The sequence below is a fragment of the Ranitomeya imitator genome, chromosome 3 (genome assembly GCF_032444005.1).
Source record: "Ranitomeya imitator isolate aRanImi1 chromosome 3, aRanImi1.pri, whole genome shotgun sequence".
Taxonomy (NCBI): domain Eukaryota; kingdom Metazoa; phylum Chordata; class Amphibia; order Anura; family Dendrobatidae; genus Ranitomeya; species Ranitomeya imitator.
In genome coordinates this window covers 261,156,601-261,177,196 of record NC_091284.1, presented here as the reverse complement: position 1 = coordinate 261,177,196, position 20,596 = coordinate 261,156,601, and the positions used below count along the sequence as shown (strand labels likewise).

Below are 20,596 nucleotides of genomic sequence, written 5' to 3'. Positions count from 1 at the left end.
ACGCATCAAAAAACGCATCAAAAACGCATCAAAAAAGGACAAAAAAAGGACCTGCGTTTTCTGCCAAGAGCTGCAGTTTTTTAAAAAAACTGTCCTGAAAAAAAAAGGATGGAAATCCTGAACGTGTGAACATACCCTTAGAAGTTATCACCTATGTTATGTATGGCTGAGTAAGACCCTCTGGAGACTAACCTCTATAACCCATACCTGACGTAGGGGGTACTGATATGTTATAGGTCACGTGTGGGTGTGTTGAACGGAGCCAGGAGTTGAGCCTATCCCATACCGGGTTGGATAAGCTAGCTCCAATCACTGCTGCTTAACCATTTAAATGCTGTTGTCGCCCTTTATAAACTGGCACGATTGCAGGGAGCTGATGGTTTGCCATGATAACCGGGAGTCTACTAAAGGCCTCCATAGCCGCCATCTTGTTTCTATGAAGCCCTGGGCTTCATAGGAGAATGGTAATTTTACTATTACTATGCAGTACTTCAGTACATAATACAATTGATCAAACGATCGAAGGTTCAAGACTTAACTAAAAAAAATAAAGATGAATATTTAAAAAAAAAAAAAAAACATATTTAGAATTTTGCTACCTATAAAAGTTTGTTCTATGAAAATATAAAATTACTTAACCCCCATGGTAGTTGTGCTGTAAAGCAAAAAACTTTGGAATTGCTGATTTTTGGTTAATGCCTTTCCCTCCCTAAAACTGAATACTAACCCCCTCACGACGTGGCCAATTTCCGTTTTCATTTTTTCCTCCCTTTCTTCCCAGAGCCACAGCTTTTTTTTATTTTTCTGTCCACATAAAACGATGAGGGCTTGTTTTTTGCAAGACAAGTTCTACTTTTGAATGACACCATTCATTTTACCATATAGAAGGGGAAAAAAAGTTAAATTGTGGGGAAAAAACACAATTCTGACGTTGTTTTCTGTGAATTTATGGTGTACATTGTGTGGTAGAGATGACATCGCGATATGATTCTGCCCATTGGTATGGTTACAGCAATACAAAAATGTCTAGTTTTTTAAATTATTTTAGTGGTGCAAAACACAGAAGTTTTTTTTAAAAAAAATGTTTTCATTGAGCCGCCATTTTCTGAGATTCGTAACGTTTTCATTTTTCGGTCAATGGAGCTGTGTGACGGCTTATTGTTGTTGGGGCGAGACAACATTTTTATTATCCCATTTTGAGATAGAAATTACATTTTGATCACTTGTTACAGCATTTTGTGGTACTGTAGTGACTAAAAAAAACCTTAATTTTGGCATTTTTTTTATTTTTTTTTCCATTTACAGGGTGTACCGATCAATTATTTTTATGTTTTACTAGATCGGACTTTTCTAAATGCGGCTATAGCACTTATGTACGGTATTTTTTTATTTTTAAATATTATCATCACTTATTTTTAATGAGGGGGTGGGAAGGTGATTTGAACTTTGTTTTTTTTCATAGCATTTTTTAAAAACTTTTCATTGTACTTAGGAGACTTGAGCTTGCGATCGTCTGATCACTTATACTATAGACAACAATATCCGTGTTACTCAAAACTTCAACTGGTCCCACAGAAAGCAAGCCCTCATAGAGCTATTTTGGCAGAGTAATAAAGTTATAGCTCTTGAAAGGAGGGTCAGAAGAAATAAAAGCGCAAAACAAAAAAACACTTGGCCTGGAAGCAGTTACATTTGAAAACAACTACTAGATATTTGTGCCGCCATAAAGGAAAATAATAGGTCGGCACGTCCCGCTTGATTAATCCTGCAGCCAGCTTGCGGCACCTTTCGTCAGCTACGATTTCTGACCTCGGTATTAACTCTTAATTCTTTTTGGTTTTAGGTACGATGGTAATTCACTACTAAACAGTGTTGAATGCTACGACCCCGTCCTGGACAGCTGGGATGTTGTTACCTCCATGGCCACTCAGCGCTGTGATGCTGGAGTCTGTGTACTTCGGGAAAAATGACGACCGAGAATGCAATACTGGAGCTAGATTATCCTGCTAGTCTTTACTATGTGGAAAAACGTGAATATAGACCTTGCGTAAAATCTGTAAAATATACATCCTGCCAACCACTGGAGCTTAATGAGACTTTCCGAGATGAAGATCTTTCGAAACTGTGAAACAAAAGGTGCCTCATCGTAGTGCCACAGACGCAGTACAGGTGTGGCTGTGATAAGTTCCAACTAGTACTACCCTGTGCCAAGGCAGTGCCACCTGACACATGCACGAATATGCACTTAATTAAAGCATACATTGTAAATACCAAAGGATGACTTGTTTATTGTTGTATTAGTACAGGAATGCCCTCGTCTCCGCCTGTAAGGCTACTTTCACACTTGCGTCGGTACGGGTCCACCACTAAGCGTCAGCGCAACGTACCAACGCACGTTGTGAAAATTTGGCACAACGTGGGTAGCGGATGCAGTTTTTCAACACATCTGCTGCCCATTGTAAAGTCCTGGAAAGGAGGGGGCGGAGCTCCGGCCACGCATGCGCGGTAGGAAATGGCGGATCCGACGTACGAAAAAACGTTACATTGAACGTTTTTTCGTGCCGTCGGTCCGCCAAAACACGACGCATCCAGTGCACGACTGATGCGACGGATGGCCATCCGTCACAATCCGTCGCTAATACAAGTCTATGGGAAAATGCAGGATCCTGCAAATTTTTTTGCAGGATCCTGCATTCTCAAAAAACGACGGATTGTGACGGAAGCTGAAAAACGCAAGTGTGAAAGTGGTCTGATACTGGTGCAGATGTGGGAATTTCTGGGATATTTATGTACTTCGTTATTTTTAAAATCCACAATACGGTGTCACAAATACTGTCCTTTTTTATTTAGTGCTTGTTTTATGGTCTTTACCAAGAGGCAGGATTCTCTGGGGGGGGGGGTGTAAAGGAAGGATTCTCTAGGGGGGTGTAAAAGCAGGATTCTCTGGGGGGTGTAAAGGCAGGATTCTCTAGGGGGGTGTAAACCAGGATTCTCTAGGGGGGTGTTAAGGCAGAATTCTCTAGGGGGGGGTGTAAAGGCAGGATTCTCTAGGGGGGTGTAAAGGCAGAATTCTCTAGGGGGGTGTAAAGGCAGAATTCTCTAGGGGGGGGTGTAAAGGCAGGATTCTCTAGGGGTGTCTTTCCGCAGCTCTATATTATGCCCAATTAGTAAAGAATAGTGATGAGCGAGTATACTCGCTGCTCGGGTGATCTCCGAGTATTTGTTAGTGTTCGGAGATTAAGTTTTCATCGCCTCAGCTGAATGATTTACAGCTACTAGACAGCTTGATTACATGTGAGGATTCCCTAGCAACCAGGCAACCCCCACATGTACTCAGCCTGGCTAATAGCTGTAAATCATTCAGCTGAGGCGATGAAAACGTTATCTCCGAACACCAACACATACTCGGAGGTCACCCGAGCAACGAGTACACTCGCTCATCACTAGTAAAGAACATCAAAACCAGCACTGACACTGCATAAGCAAAACCAGGTCGTCTTCAGCTGCAACATGATGACATGTGTACTACTCTACACTTATTTATAGTGAAATTTCCTTTTTTTCCTGAAATATACCAACTTCTTGCTGATTCTAGACAAGTCATATCGCATTTTTAAAGCTATAGTGCATTCGCGCAAATATTACTGTAGCATTAAAGCCAGTCTGTCACATTTTCAAATACAAGCTGTATATGTGATAAAATAGACTTGTTGGACCTGAGAGGCTGCTCTACTTTCTTTGAAAATCTCAGTCAAAATGGCTATATAATCCCGATATTAAAATGATCATTTTATGAGCTAATTTGCAGAGAGAGCTCGCAAGTCCAACTCTATTCAGTCTACACCGACTCATCCTGACTGAAAGCTGCTGCTTCTACTAAGCTGTGTGAGAACTCAGCAGGAGAGACACTTAGGAGCTGTCAATCAGGCTAGATGGGAAGACGGAGAGTTTAAGCTTTCCAAAAGGATTATACAGTCATTATGCCATTAATTTCCAAGTACATCGGCCTTCTCAGGTCTCAGAAAAAAGCAACAAAAAGGCAATATGTGCACAGACCCAATGTTGTCTGAGGATGTGTGCAAACATTGCATTTTTGTCACAATTTTTTTCTCCAGTTTTGTCACAAAACCTGAAGAATTTCCTGGTACAAGCAAAGTGAATGAGATTCCTGAAGTCTCTTATCTTTTCCCTGCATATCTGCAGCAGATTTAAATTACAGGTATGTCAATTTTGTTTGTAGATTTCACCCACACTTAGGGTACCGTCTCAGTGGCACTTTGGTCGCTACGACGGCACGATCCGTGACGCTCCAGCGTCGCTCTATTATCGCTCCAGCGTCATAGACTGCGGTCACACTTCGCAATGCACGGCGCTGGAGCGATAATTTCATGACGTATTTGCAATGTTGAAGTCGTACGGGACAGTCGTACGGGCATGTCACACAGGAGGTGCTCTCACAATTCAGAGCACATTTTGCATAATCTATGCGTGATGTTGTTCACGAGGGGCGTGTTGTGCTGCTAGCTAACTACACCTGTAATGTGCTGATTGGTCATTGGTTACTGTGCGCGCATTGGTTGGAAAAATTGTCACCTGAGCGCTATTGTTCCCGACGCCACCTCAGCTTTCAAAAGAATACAGCGCTCGAGAGCTGCGGTTTTATCGGCTGAGAACAATAGTACCACGTCTGTCGAATGAGCGCACAGTATTGTACCGCCCAATCAGCACACAGGAGGTGGAGAATTTGGCGCTCCTACGTATCAAGCTCCTCCACCCATTACATCGTATACAATATCGTGCACACCTTTGTTACACAATGCGATCATGCCGCCACAGCGGAACACTTGACGACATAAGAAAGTTTCAAACGATCTGCTACGACGTACGATTCTCAGCGGGGTCCCTGATCGCAGGAGCGTGTCAGACACAGCGAGATCGTAAGTATATCGCTGGAATGTCACGGATCGTGCCGTCGTAGCAACCAAAGTGCCACTGTGAGACCGTACCCTAAGGGTATGTTCCCACAGTCAGTAAACGCTGCGGGTTGGATGCTGCGTACATCCGCAGCGTCCAGATGTTACAGCATAGTGGATGGGATTTCAAGAAACCCCATGCCCACTATGCGTGCACCAATGCCCGCGGATCACCTGCGGAGACGGACGTGCAGCGTGTCTTTCTAGACCACAGCATGTCTATATTGCAGAAACGCTCAGTCTCAACAAGATAAATATCACCCGTCCAATGTATTGGGTGTGGTGATTCCGCACGGTTGAGTGAACACATACGGAATCACCTGTGTTCAAAAGCCGGCAGCGCTTTGGATGGAGCGGATATGTGCTGCGTCCAAAGCGCTGCCGATTACTGACCGTGTGCGCAGACCCTTACAAGTGAGGAAATATCTGCGGCAAAACATTCATATTTTGCACAGCATTTTTCTTGCCAAGATATGCAGAAATGATGCAAAAATTTCTTCTGCAGATACTTAACGTGTGCACATACCCTAAAAGTGCAAACGTACAGTAGTTTGGCAATGCACCCAATTAACCCCTTTCTGACCTCGGACGGGATAGTACGTCCGAGGTCAGATCCCCTGCTTTGATGTGGGCTCTGGCGGTGAGCCCACATCAAAGCCGCGACATGTCAGCTGTTTTGAACAGCTGACATGTGCGCCCAATAGCAGCGAGTGGAATCGCGATCCGCCCGCCTCTATTAACTAGTTAAATGCCGCTGTCAAACGCTAACAGTGGCATTTAACTACCGCTTCCAGACGCGCGACCGGAAATGCACGCTTCGCCAACCCCCGTCACATGATCGTGGGTCAGCGATGCATCAGGATAGTAACCATAGAGGTCCTTGAGACCTCTATGGTTACTGATGCCGCCTTGCTGTGAGCGCCACTCTGTTGTCGGCGCTCAAAGCAAGCCTATAATTAAGCTACATAGCAGCGATCATCAGATCGCTCCTATGTAGCAGAGCCGATCAGGCTATGCCAGCTTCTAGCCTCCCATGGAGGCTATTGAAGCTTGACAAAATAAAAAAAAATGTTTAAAAAAATGTGAAATAAAAAAAAAAATATAAAAGTTTAAATCACCCCCCTTTTGCCCCATTCAAAATAAAACAATAAAAAAAATCAAACATACACATATTTGGTATCGCCGCGTTCAGAATCGCCCGATCTATCAATAAAAAAAAGGGATTAATCTGATCGCTAAACGGCGTAGCGATAAAAACATTCGAAACGGCAAAATTATTATTTTATTTTTTTTGTCGCTGCGACATTGCATTAAAATGTAATAACGGGCGATCAAAAGAACGTATCTGCACCAAAATGGTATCACTATAAACGTTAGCTCGGCACGGAAAAAAGTAAGCCCTCACCCGACCCCAGATCACGAAAAATGGAGACAAAAAACGGGTATCGAAAAATGGCACAATTTTTTTTTTTTTTTTTTTTTTTAGCAAAGTTTTGAATTTTTTTTCACCACTTAGATAAAAAATAACCTAGACATGTTTGGTGTCTATGAACTTGTACTGACCTCGAGAATCATGTTGGCAGGTCAGTTTTAGCATTTAGTGAACCTAGCAAAAATGCCGAACAAAAAACACCCATGGGATTGCACTTTTTTTGCAATTTCACCGCACTTAATAATTGAACAATTGACTCCAAGGCTATTTCATGGACAGGTGTGGGAAACTCCCTCATTATGTCATTCTCAATTAAGCAGATAAAAGGCCTGGAGTTGATTTGAGGTGTGGTGCTTGTATTTGGAAGATTTTGCTGTGAAGTAAACATGCGAAACAAGCAAGACCTTCCAAATGCAAGCACCACACCTCAAATCAACTCCAGGCCTTTTATCTGCTTAATTGAGAATGACATAATGAAGGGATTGCCCACACCTGTCCATGAAATAGCCTTGGAGTCAATTGTCCAATTACTTTTGGTCCCTTTTAAAAACAGGGTGGCACATGTTAAGGAGCTAAAACTCCTAAACCCTTCATTCAATTTTAATGTGGATATGCTCAAATGAAAGCTGAATGTCTGAACTTCAACTGCATCTGAATTGTTTTTTTTTTAAATTCATTGTGGTAATGTCTATAACCAAAATTAGAAAAATGTTGTGTCTGTCCAAATATATATGGACTTAACTGTATGTCCATCAATGTGCCAGGATGGAGCTACAGATGACACCCAGCTGCCACAGTCATGGACAGTGCTAGCACTGATTGTGGTCATTTGATTACCTCTTAATCTATTAATATGGGCAGCAGTGTCTAGATGGTTAACAGAAGAAGGGAGCTCCTTTTTCTTGGCCATGCAACCCAGAGTGAAGTGCTAAACTCACAAGTCTAATGCACGACATAACAGAAAAAAATGTTCTGCCATTAAAAACTCAAGTTTTATGCTTAAAAAAAATAAAAAAAATAGTCCATATCATTGTTATCAGCGCTTTCGGAATGCCTGTATTCTAATACCATAACAATACCATAACAATAAATATTAAACTTCTCTATTATTTATCGCTCTAATCGTACTGATCCGAAAAGTAAACTTGTCTTATTACTTGAAAACAATTCTTGAACTGCTGTTTATTTGTTCATTCTGCCTCCCAAAAATCAAAATAAGGCAATGTTCACATGTATCTTGTGTTCACACTGAGCACTTGTATTAAAGTTTGGGTCTCCTTTTGCAAAAACGGAATCCTGGCTTGAACCATCCACTGATAGAGAATTCTGTGCCTTTGGGGTGTAGGAAACCAGAGTACCCAGAGAGAACATACAAACTCCTTGCAGATGTTGTCCGCAAAGCTCCCTATACATTATGATTCCACCCACAACCCACTGTATAAAGAATGATAGATTCTACATCCTACCTATTCACAGTATGATGGCCCCATACACCGTATTTAACCCACACCCTGTTAGACCGGTTTCACATGTCAGTGTCTCCAGTACGTGTGGTGATAGTTTTCTCACATACCGGAGACACTGACACATGTAGACCTATGCACATGTCAGCGTGTTTTCACGGACCGTGTGTCAGTGTGTAAAACACGCAGACATGTCTGTTTTCACCCGGATACAGGAGCCGCAAAACGTGCCACACACGTGCACACTGAGAACAGTGCACACTGTCCTCCGTGTGCACAGACAGCCGCCGGGGAAGTAGCGCTACTGTAAGCCGCTGTTCCCTGGCGGTTGGTGCTGAACGTGACTCATCCATTCTCCCTTGCTCTGCCAGCGAACAGCGGAGAATGGAAAATCTGACTTGGGGTCCCCCTATGTTTTTAAACCAACCGAACAAAACTCACAGGTGTGGGCTGCTATTCTCAGGCCAGTAGGGGTAAGGGGCCATGGATATGGGCCCCCCCAGCCTAAAAACGGCAGCCAGCAGCTGCCCAGAAAGGGCCCATCTATTAATGCGCCAATTCTGGAGCTTTGCCCTGTTCTTCCCACTTGCCCTTTAGTGGTGGCAAGCGGGGTAATGGGTTAATGTCACCTTCCTATTGTAAGGTGACATTAAGCCCAACTTAGTAATGGAGAGGTATCAATAAAACACGTATCCATTATTAATCCTACAGTTGGTGAAGGGTTAAATAAACACCACACAGTAAGAATAAAGTATTTTAATGAAATCATACACCACACAGTTTTGCTGTCTTAAATATACAGCTAATCTAAGCGACGCCCTCTCGCCTCATCTCTTGTAAAAAAAAATAAACCAACAATATACCCATACCTGTCCAGCGTTCAGTCCAGCGTTCAGTCCCACGGCGTAATCCATATCTGGGGAATGAATGTACAGTTTACAACCGGAACTGTGCCAAGATGTGACCATCCCGGCTGTAAACTACTGGGGGATGGATGAGAAGCTCAGTAACTAGCGGTGACGTCACCGAGTCTGTGCTCGCTGCCGGCATTACCTCCTGTGACCTCAGTACCGTGGGAGAATGAAAATGACGAGGTCACGGAAGTTCAAGGTCTGTCACAGTGACCTCATCACTTGCATTCTCCTACGGTCCTGAGGTCACAGGAGTTCATGCCGGCAGCAAGCAGACTCAGCAACGTCACCGCTAGTTGCTGAGCTTCTCATTCATTCCCCAGTAGTTTATAGCCGGAGCGGTCACATCTTAGCACCGCTCCGGTTGTAAACTGTACATTCCCCAGATATGAATTACGCCGTGGGACTGAACACTGGACAGGTATGGTATATTGTTGGTTTATTATTTTTATACAGGAGATCGAGGGCGTCGCTTGAATTAGCTGTATAATAAAGATGGCAAAACTGTGTGGTGTATGATTTCATTAAAATACTTTATTCTTACTGTGTGGTGTTTATTTACCCTTAACCAACTATAGGATTAGTAATGGATGGGTGTCTTATTGACACCTCTCCATTACCAAGCCGGGCTTAATGTCACCTTACAATAGTACAATAGGAAGGTGACATTAACCCCCATTATCCCACTTGCCACCGCTACAGAGCAAGTGGGAAAATAGATAGATCCACACAAACAGTAAAGTGGCATACTCAGCCCCATTACACATGGTATAATTCCCCCACAATCCCCTATAAGTACTGATTCATAAACTAAACACATATATTCTCCTAACCCCAGATTTTGGCGAGTCAAGCAAAACAGTCAGCGTCTTAGCATGGGACAAGTGACATGGTCACCTTATCAGCCATTTGCGTGCTCTTGCCGTTCTGTACGTTGCAGGCCTAATGTGAACTGTAGATATAGAATGGAGATTGGTAGGGCAGGAAGACCCTCACTGCTGCAGAGTTTAAAGGGAACCTGTCACCCCCAAAATGGAAGATGAGCTAAGCCCACCGGCATCAGGGGCCCCCGATGTATCCTGAAAGATGAGAAAAAGAGGTTTGATTATACTCACCCAGGGGCGGTCCCTGTCCGGGGCCTCCCATCTTCTTACGATGACGTCCTCTTCTTGTCTTCACTCTGCAGGTCCGGCGCAGGAGTACTTTGTCTGCCTGGTTGAGGGCAGAGCAAAGTACTGCAGTGCGCAGGGGCTGGGCCTCTCTGACCTTTCCCGGCGCCTGCGCACTGCAGTACTTTGCTCTGCCCTCAACAGGGCAGACAAAGTACGCCGGAGCTGCAGCATGAAGAGGATGTGATCATAAGAAGATGGGAGGCCCCGGACCGGACCGCGACGCTTATCAGCCCGGACCTCAGCGGGACCGCACCTGGGTGAGAATAATCTAACATCTTTTTCTCATCTTTCAGGTTACATCGGGGGCTTATCTACTACAGCATTCCAGAATGCTGTAGATAAGCCCCTGATGCCGGTGGGCTTAGCTCAACTTCCATTTTGGGAGTGCCAGGTTCCCTTTAACTGTATTGGCATGCTGCGCCCGCCGATACTATTGTGTGGCAGTCGTTCAGATGTGCCCTAGCGTGTATGCCCAGTGCAGCTGCTACTTTTGGGGTCCCTTTTGGGAATGGTTGCCCTGAGCAATTACCCAGTCTCCTCACCTCCAAAGTGCTGGACCAGCAGACATGTTAACTTTAATCCACATTGGATGGAATGAAAGTGATTCCCTAAACCTTTCAAATGAGCCCCTAATAGTTTTCTCTACTTAAAATTAAATCAAAGCAAACACCAGGGATATTAAATAACATACACTACAAACTGCATTTTGCAATATACAAACTGGGTCACCCCATGTGTCACTATGCCCATCTGTAACCAGGTAATACTTGCAGAAACAGTCTGCATTTAGGATTACCATTCGGTATCTTCCTCCCCCTTTGTGTCCCATTCCTTAGCAAGGCATCTTTTTGATTACTTTTTTTTTCAGAATGAGTCTTCAAAAATAAGATGCCAATTGTTCAGTTTGTGTTAGCCTTCAAATATGTCATTCCATTGCCATTTGGATACTTTGTTTCAGGTGTGAACTGGGATCATCTCTTTATTTCTCAACATATTTTCCTTACATAAACTTGTTTTTTTTAACTCTTGAGGCCTGGTTTACAACTAAAGCACCGTTACTATTGATCTTGTGAAGACCTGAAAGCCACTGCCCCACATGCACTTAGCCTGGCAGAGTGTTTGTGTATGGGGAGTTTGGCTGATCACTATTGGGGGCCTTTAATTGAGAGAGATTTTCTGCCTGCTCATATCTCCAAGCTACCATTACGGATTAGGATACTAAAATCTACTTTGGTGCTTGAAACTTTGTAACATCTTCAGAATTTTCTATATTTCTACATAAGTTTGACCTAAAACTAACTCAAATTGTCATACAAGTCCTAAAAGTACATAAAGAATACCAAAGCAAAGAGGCAAAAATATTACTGTTTTTTTTATAGAGTAATCTAATTCAATATCACATGTATGCGAGTGGCAAAAGTATGTGAACCTTTAAGATTAGTAGGTCATTTCACATTCATATTAAGAAACTGTGTTCTCAATCAATGGGATAACAATCAGGCATGAGTGGGCGGCCTGTTTATTTTTAGAGCACCATTGATTCCATGGTGCTGTACATGACACAGGGTTATATAGAAAGAAATAAATTACAGTGAATAAACTAACGACAGACTGGTACAGTTTTGAGAGAACACCTAGCGTGTTTAAAACGCGTTGCTGCTACTCCTGGTTAGGTGAACTATATCCTGCCTAATCCTGTTTTATCCTTGAACCAATAAACTTTGGAGAAAAATATTTTGGAAGCTGGTTCACCCTTTTCTTGATTTGCTACACGTGAAACTACACGAGTCCCGTGCTTTCTCTCACCACATGCTGCTACAGGTGAGCTTTTTTTTCCCTTTTATCCAGAGGGAAGGACCCAGCCATTGCGGGCTTACATTGGGGGTTTGCAGTAATGGCGGTCAGGTTATTGCAGGCTGTAAACTTTCTTGAAGAGAGGTATTCAGGTTCTGTCTGAAAGTTGAAAGTGATAACATAACTTTTGCCAGGGGTTGTATATACATAAGGATGTAATAATACAATTAATCGGATACAAAAACTTAACAAAAGCAATATACATTCAATGCAAAACAAAGTCCAGATTTCAGCGAGGTATAAATTAAAGCTATAGGATAAATGGACCAAGGTTATGTGCAACAGTCATGCTAGAGAAAACCTACTTTTTTCTACGACATGAAAGGGAGAACAAAGAACAAGTAAGAGGGGAAAAAAAGAGCCCGGTCGTCTGCTTCTTCCTCCACCTACAGAGGGTGATGATGCCTCTCCATGACGCTTCTTGGATTGCACCGCCTATTCCTCTTATATCACGCCCCATTGTGAGCGCTCACTGGTTATTCCACTATCCAGATGTGACACTTTTCCACGATGACGCACGAGCCCATCCCACTCTCCTACTCATACCGTGACCTATTGGTTCACCATTCCCTTCCACTGATTGGTTCTTGTTAGTGAGCAAACGTTCTCAGATACTGTGTTACCCGAACACGCTTGTGTGCTTATTAGGCTAAGTGTACACGTTGCAGAATTGCCGCGGAAATTCCGCAACTCCTGCCGTGGGTATATCGCATGCGGAATTGGCATGCGTATTCCCGCTAAACACTAACGTTTTCCAAGCATAATTAGCTTGCAGAATGCTAGCGTTTTACAAGCGATCTGTAGCATCGCTTGGAAAACTGATTGACAGGTTGGTCACACTTGTCGAGCATAGTGTTTGACAAGCATTAACAACTTATTACTATTGATGCTGCCTATGCAGCATCAATAGTAAAAAGATCTAATGTTAAAAATAATTTAAAAAAAAATAGTTATTCTTGCCTTCCGACGGCCCCTGATCTCCTCAGCGGTGCACACGGCGGCTTCCGTTCCCAGGGATGTGCAAAGGACCTTTGTGACATCACAGTCGCGTGACTGCAACGTCATCGCAGGTCCTTCGCACATAGCATTCCTGGGAACGGAAGCAGCCGCGTGCACCGCTGAGAGACGGGAGGACTCCGGGGCCATCAGAAGGTGAGTATATCACGATTTTTTATTTTAATTATTTTTTTTTTAACAACTATATGGTACCCAGTCCGTGGAGGAGAGTCTCTTCTCCTCCACCCTGGGTACCAACTGCACATGATCCGCTTACTTCCCGCATGGTGGGCATAGCCCCATGCGGGAAGTAAGCGGATCGATGCACTTCCTATGTGTGCGAAATCCCCGCGATTCTGCAAATTAATGAACATGCTGCTTTTTTTTCCGGAATGTTTCCGCTCAGGAAAAAAACGCAGCATGTGCATACAAAATTCGGATGGCATTCTTTTAATAGGATGCTTAATGTGAGCATTTTTTTCGCAGTTTTATCGCGTTTTTATTGCAAAAAAAAGTGAAAAATCCGGAACATGTGCACACAGCCTTAGAGTATCTTTGTTACACTATGTTCAAGTCCCACAGCTGCATGTCTCATGGTTGTTCAACAGCCACAACACATGCAGGGATTGCCTGTTAGAACGCTGCACACTGGCGGGTAACAGTGGCGATGTTGGAAGTCACCCATGATGATGGTGGGAATGTCAGCAGAGAGAAAGTGCAGAAGCCAGGTGGAGAACTGGTCAATAAAGGCAGTGGCCGGGCTCAGTGTATAACAGCCACTTGGAAGTTAGGGGGAGAGTATGTATGGACAGACAGAACTTCAAAAGAAGAGAGGATGACTGAGGGTACACGTGGGATTGGGTTGAAAGTGCAGTTGTTAGGAAGGAGACCCAGTCCTCCACCATGTCTATTGTCAGGTCGAGGAGTGTGGGTGAGGAGGGAAGGCGAGATCATTATTTATTTGGAGAGAGCTGAGGTTTGGGGATAGGGAAGAAGAGTAAGGCTATGTGCACACGATGCGGATTTCGCTGCGGCCCCGCAGCGTTTCCGCAGTTGCGTGTCTGCAGCAGTTTCCCATGAGTTTACATTACAATGTAAACCTATGGGAAACAGAAAACTCTGTGCACATGCTGCGGAAAAAAACGCGTGGAAACGCAGCAGTTTATATTCCGCAGCATGTCACTTCTTTCTGCGGATTCCGCAGCTGTTTTAAACCTGCTCCATAATAGAAAACCGCAGGTGTAAAACCGCAGTGAAATCAGCAAAAAAAATCCGGGATAAATCTGCAGCAAAAATGCAGCATTTTTGCCCGGCAGATTTATCAAATCCGCTGCGGAAAAATCCGCAGTGGACCATGGCCCTACAAGACCATTTAACACGTATGAAAGAAATGATACAACATCAATTATTGTGGATGAAAAATGGCAGTGAGTTTTATTTTGGGTTACATAAATTAAATAAATAACCAAAATCCAATAAATAATCCAAATAAATACTCATTAAAACTGTACCAATCGACCAATCCGCCCAGGATAAGGGCGATTTTCCCTCAAATAAAAACTCACGACAAAAAGGAGAATCCAATCAGGGAGGGAGGGGAAAAGCTTCTTTCTTCTCAGGAAACCGTTAGGTATGAAAATAATCCCACAGCAAGGCTTTATATAGTGCAAAAGACGGCCAAATTATCCCAGACCAATCACAGCCCGTAGAAACGGCGCCAAAACAAACTAGGAATAACTGGTTTGAACTGCTTAACAGGCATCAGCAGGGCTGCCACTAGAAATTTCGGGGCCCCATACTGGCAAAATTTTCGGGGCCCCCTTGAGACTCCGCCCAGGCTCCACCCCAGCCCCGCCTCGAGGGTCCACCCCTCAAACTGTCCACAGTCCCACCGCTCTCTCTTGGAAAATATCTACTTCTCACCTATCACACATTAACAGTTCCCATCACCAGATCGCACATATAGCTGGCAGCTTTTGTTTTGGCCAAAAGATTTTTTAAGCCACCACCAGAACACGGTTGACACTTTTGGCCGGGCCCTACTGTACTGTAACCTACTAAATATTTGTTAAAATATGCAATATAATTTAGGTATATTTTTATTTTTCAATTTTTAAAATGACCTATAATACTACATTGTTGTGAATTCTGTGGCTGAATTCACTCCTGTGGTCACAAGTGGTATTGCAGCCTCTGGGCTTCCTCCCTCAGGTGTTTTGGTGAGCTCGTTGGCTGCCTTGCTATTTAACTCCACCTGAGTCTGTCTTCTTTGCTCCTTGTCAATGTTCCAGTGTTGGATCTGAGCTACTGCATCTTTCCTGTGGCCTGCTGCTCTGCTAGATAAGTGTTACTTTGTTTTTGTTTCCGTTTTTTCTGTCTAGCTTTGCTATTCTCTTTTGCTGGAAGCTCTGAGACGCAAAGGGTGCACCGCCGTGCCGTTAGTTCGGCACGGTGGGTCTTTTTGCCTCCCTTTGCGTGGTTTTGCTTTAGGGTTTTTTGTAGACTGCATAGTTCTCTTTGCTATCCTCGCTCTGTCTAGAATATCGGGCCTCACTTTGCTGAATCTATTTCATCCCTACGTTTTGTCTTTTCATCTTGCTAACAGTCATTATATGTGGGGGGCTGCCTATTCCTTTGGGGTATTTCTCTGAGGCAAGTCAGGCTTGTATTTCTATCTTCAGGCTAGTCAGCTCCTCAGGCAGTGCCGAGTTGCATAGGTAGTGTTAGGCGCAATCCACTGCTGCTTTTAGTTGTGTGAGGATAGGTTCAGGTATTGCAGTCTGCAGAGATTCCACGTCTCAGAGCTTGTTTTATTGTTTTTGGGTTATTGCCATATCACTGTATGTGCGCTGATTACTACACACTGTGTTGCCTGATAGCACAGCATAACACTACATACAAGGAACAAATACAACAGCACTATGACCAGATGACATATTACCACCACAGTGACCGAATAATATCAAACACAAGGAACAAATACCACAACACCATGACCAGACCGCATATTACCACCACATAGTGACTGAATACTACAATACTGATCAGTAATTAAAAAAAAAACCCACAATACTATCACCATCAGTGCCATTATACACAGGAGATCTGTAATTAGTAAGCAGTGTCTGTGTACAGGTAATACAGTGATCACCGGTGACATTATACACAGGAGCTCTGTATATAGTATACAGTGTATAGTGTCAGTGTATAGTTAACACTGACTCACCAGTGACGTCTCTAGGTGAAGTCCTTCATCTTTCATCCAGCACAGACCGCCATCATTTCTTCCAGCCAGGACTCGTCTCTGCAGGAAATAAGTTATCTCGAGTTCCACTTGCAGAATACATTACTTAATTTTCACAGCCTCTACATTACACCACATAAAGAAGGTGACATAGTATCACTCTGCACAGTAACAGGACCTCCCCCCATTTAAAACAGTATACTAAAAAACTAAAATAAATACATCACTGCAATAATAATATCCCTTAATTAGCCCCTATGGTAATATTCGCCATCCTAGCCCCCGTGTGTCTCATTGCAGGCTCCAGCCATATGTTCTCCCATCCTGCTCTCATGAGTATCCATTCTGCCCCATATGATCTCCCCATCCTGCCCCATCTGTCTCCATCGTATCCATCCTGCCCCATCTGTCTCCAATCCTGCCCCATCTGTCTCCATTCTGCCCCATCTGTTTCCAATCCTGCCCCATCTGTGTCCAGCACTCTGCCCCATCTGTGTCCAGCATATCTACCCCATCTGTGAACAGCACTCTGCCCCATCTGTGTCCAATCCTGCCCCATCTGTGTCCAGCACTCTGCCCCATCTGTGTCCAATCCTGCCCCATCTGTGTCCAGCACTCTGCCCCATCTGTGTCCAATCCTGCCCCATCTGTGTCCAGCACTCTGCCCCATCTGTGTCCAGCACTCTGCCCCATCTGTGTCCAGCATATCTACCCCATCTGTGTCCAGCACTCTGCCCCATCTGTGTCCAGCACTCTGCCCCATCTGTGTCCAGCACTCTGCCCCATCTGTGTCCAGCACTCTGCCCCATCTGTGTCCAGCACTCTGCCCCATCTGTGTCCAGCATATCTGCCCCATCTGTGTCCAGCACTCTGCCCCATCTGTGTCCAGCACTCTGCCCCATATGTGTCCAGCACTGAGTCTGCCCCATCTGTTTCCAATCCTGCCCCATCTGTGTCCAATCCTGCCCCATCTCTGTCCAGCATACTGCCCCATCTCTGTCCAGCACTCTGCCCCATCTCTGTCCAGCACTCTGCCCCATCTCTGTCCAGCACTCTGCCCCATCTCTGTCCAGCACTCTGCCCCATCTCTGTCCAGCACTCTGCCCCATCTCTGTCCAGCACTCTGCCCCATCTCTGTCCAGCACTCTGCCCCATCTCTGTCCAGCACTCTGCCCCATCTCTGTCCAGCACTCTGCCCCATCTCTGTCCAGCACTCTGCCCAGCACTCTGCCCCATCTCTTCCCAGCGCTCTGCCCCATCTCTTCCCAGCGCTCTGCCCCATCTCTGTCCAGCGCTCTGCCCCATCTCTGTCCAGCGCTCTGCCCCATCTCTGTCCAGCGCTCTGCCCCATCTCTGTCCAGCGCTCTGCCCCATCTCTGTCCAGCGCTCTGCCCCATCTCTGTCCAGCGCTCTGCCCCATCTCTGTCCAGCGCTCTGCCCCATCTCTGTCCAGCGCTCTGCCCCATCTCTGTCCAGCGCTCTGCCCCATCTCTGTCCAGCGCTCTGCCCCATCTCTGTCCAGCGCTCTGCCCCATCTCTGTCCAGCGCTCTGCCCCATCTCTGTCCAGCGCTCTGCCCCATCTCTGTCCAGCGCTCTGCCCCATCTCTGTCCAGCGCTCTGCCCCATCTCTGTACAGCGCTCTGCCCCATCTCTGTCCAGCTCTCTGCCCCATCTCTTCCCAGCGCTCTGCCCCATCTCTTCCCAGCGCTCTGCCCCATCTCTGTCCAGCACTCTGCGCCATCTCTGTCCAGCACTCTGCCCAGCACTCTGCCCCATCTCTGTCCAGCGTTTTGCCCCTGTGTCCAGCGTTCTTCCCTGGGCCCCCGGATCGCCGCTCTCAGGAAAAAAAAAAAAAAAAAGAAGTTCTTCTTACCTGCCGCGCTCCTGCGGCGGGCGAAGTCTCCACGCAGCTGCAGCGTGCATGCACTCGCCGGCGACTGACAATGATGTCAGACGCCGGCGACATGCACGCACGCTGCGGCTGACGTCAGCGCCTGCCAGCCTCAGATTGGCTGGCGGCGCCGCGGCTGTTAACTATTGACGTGCGGGCCCGCGCCCGCACGTCAATAGCTTTAAACAGCTGCAGCGTCGGCGCTAAGGGCCCGGTTCAGCCTGCGGCTGCCGGTAGGGGCCCGGTGAGCAGATAAGATGGGGCCCGATGCAGGCCCCCTCTGCTCACCGGGCCCCATACGCCAGTCACGGCCGTCATGCCCTGATGGCGGCCCTGGGCATCAGAGAAAAGGTTTAACCTTTCATTAACCCTTCTGTGAGGGAAAGAAACAACACATTAACAATAATAAACTTGAGGTTAAAATGCCGGCCTGTATGGCCATGAGACCCCCCATTTATTACATTTCATGTCCGGGGGAGGGCTGCCATGGCCCTACAAGACCAATTAACACGTATGAAAGAAATGACAACACCAATTATAATGGATGAAAAATGGCCGTGAGTTTTATTTTGGGTTATATAAATTAAATAAGTAACCAAAATCCAATAAATAATCCAAATAAATACTCATTAAAACTGTACCAATCGACCAATCTGCCCAGGATAAGGGCGATTTTCCCAGAAGCCAAGCCTCAAAGAGGCATGCCCCCTCCCCAAACAAACTCAGCCATTTTTCGACCATTGATTATAGATTTAAATTAAAAATGTCGAATCCAATGTCAGACAAATGGACTAAGTCCTGTCTGTAAAACCCTGAAAGGAAACCTTCTAAGTCCTCGTGCCTAAATGAAAAGCCGTTAACCAAAGGAAGAAACTTGTTTAAACTCCTATTAACACGAATGTGGATTTTATTCAAAAAATAACAATTATTCCTCTTCCATAAAAGTCTTGGAACGATTTCTGAGAAAATGAAACCGGTCTGAGGAAAAGACTGCTTTAAAGGGAACCTGTCACCCCGAAAATCGCGGGTGAGGTAAGCCCACCGGCATCAGGGGCTTATTTACAGCATTCTGTAATGCTGTAGATAAGCCCCCGATGTTACCTGAAAGAGGAGAAAAAGACGTTATATTATACTCACCCAGGGGCGGTCCCGCTGCTGGTCAGGTCGGATGGGTGTCTCTGGTCCGCTGCGGCGCCTCCCATCTTCAGCCACGGCTGATCTTCAGCCACGGCTCCGGCGTACTTTGCTCTGCCCTGTTGAGGGCAGAGGATAGTACTGCAGTGCGCAGGCGCCGGAAAGGTCAGAGGCCCGGCGCCTGCGCACTGCAGTACTTTGTCTGCCCTCAACAGGGCAAAGCAAAGTACGCCTGCGCCGGAGCCGTGGCTGAAGATCAGAAGAGGACGTCTCGTAATGAAGATGGGAGGCGCCGCAGCGGACCGGAGACGCCCGTTTGACCTGACCAGCAGCGGGACCGCCCCTGGGTGAGTATAATATAACGTCTTTTTCTCCTCTTTCAGGTAACATCGGGGGCTTATCTACAGCATTACAGAATGCTGTAGATAAGCCCCTGATGCCGGTGGGCTTACCTCACCCGCGAATTTCGGGGTGACAGGTTCCCTTTAAAGCAGAAATATCCGACCTCATAATTGCTAACCAATCTAAGGTCTTCATTTTCCCGATATCGTTGCCACCTACATGAAGAATAACCATATTAGGCAATGGAAACTGAGTAATACATTTTCTAAACTCTAAGGGTATGTGCACACGATGCGGATTTTGCTGCGGATCCGCAGCGTTTCCGCAGCTACGGATCCGCAGCAGTTTCCCATGAGTTTACAGTACAATGTAAACCTATGGGAAACGAAATCCGCAGTGTGCATGCTGAGGAAAAAACGTGTGGAAACGCAGCGTTTTATTTTCCGCAGCATGTCAATTCTTTGTGCGGAATCCGCAGCATTTTTACACCTGCTCCAATAGAAAACTGCAGATGTAAAACCGCAGCGGAATCCGCTATAGAAACCGCCATAAATCTGCAGGAAAAACCGCAGCGGTTTTGCACTGCGGATTTATTAAATCCACTGTGGAAAAATCCGTAGAGGAGCTTTCTACGTGTGCACATACCCTAAAACCAAGCTTGACCATTTCGTTCCTCGAAGGCTGTGCCAGAAAACTTGGACTAAATTAAGATTACATGACAAGTTCTCCGAATAAGATCGTTGACCAGCCCTCTTCTGGGCCCAGAACACGAATGAATGGCCGATGATCCAAACTACCAATGGGCCTAAAATCAAATAAGAAATTAATAATCATATAATTCATGACGAATATACAATTTAAACCTCCTGGATTCCCATCTTCACAGTTGTTTGACTTTGGAATCAGAAAAACCAGCCCTGGACGTTTCAGTAGCCGCTCCGATTCTAAAAGAATGACTAGTTATTTTAAGATTTTCCTTACCTAAAAACAATAAGCATTTCTTTCAAATAAAATTAAATTGGAAAATTGTAGCAGGGGTATGATCTTGATGGAGAAATAAAGGGCCAGGAACATTGGGCCTAATGCGAAGCCAATTCCGGACATTAACTACAGGGCAAATAATATGATTGGGAAAAGAGTCAACTTCCAGCCTAGCTCCCCTACCCATTTGATGTTTTGGATT

At 45.3% G+C, this 20,596-nt stretch overlaps 1 protein-coding gene across 5 annotated transcripts in view; it reads left to right on the top strand.

Moving 5' to 3' along the window:
- KLHL12 (kelch like family member 12) overlaps nucleotides 1-2,275 on the top strand; it is an 84,187-nt gene extending 81,912 nt beyond the window's left edge. For all 5 annotated transcript variants that reach the window (XM_069756413.1, XM_069756415.1, XM_069756414.1 and 2 more), the window contains one exon: nucleotides 1,844-2,275. In XM_069756413.1, the coding sequence (XP_069612514.1) occupies nucleotides 1,844-1,970 (127 nt within the window). In that variant the 3' untranslated portion in view covers nucleotides 1,971-2,275. The remainder of the gene's footprint in view (nucleotides 1-1,843) is intronic.
- Nucleotides 2,276-20,596: the final 18,321 nt, after the last annotated feature.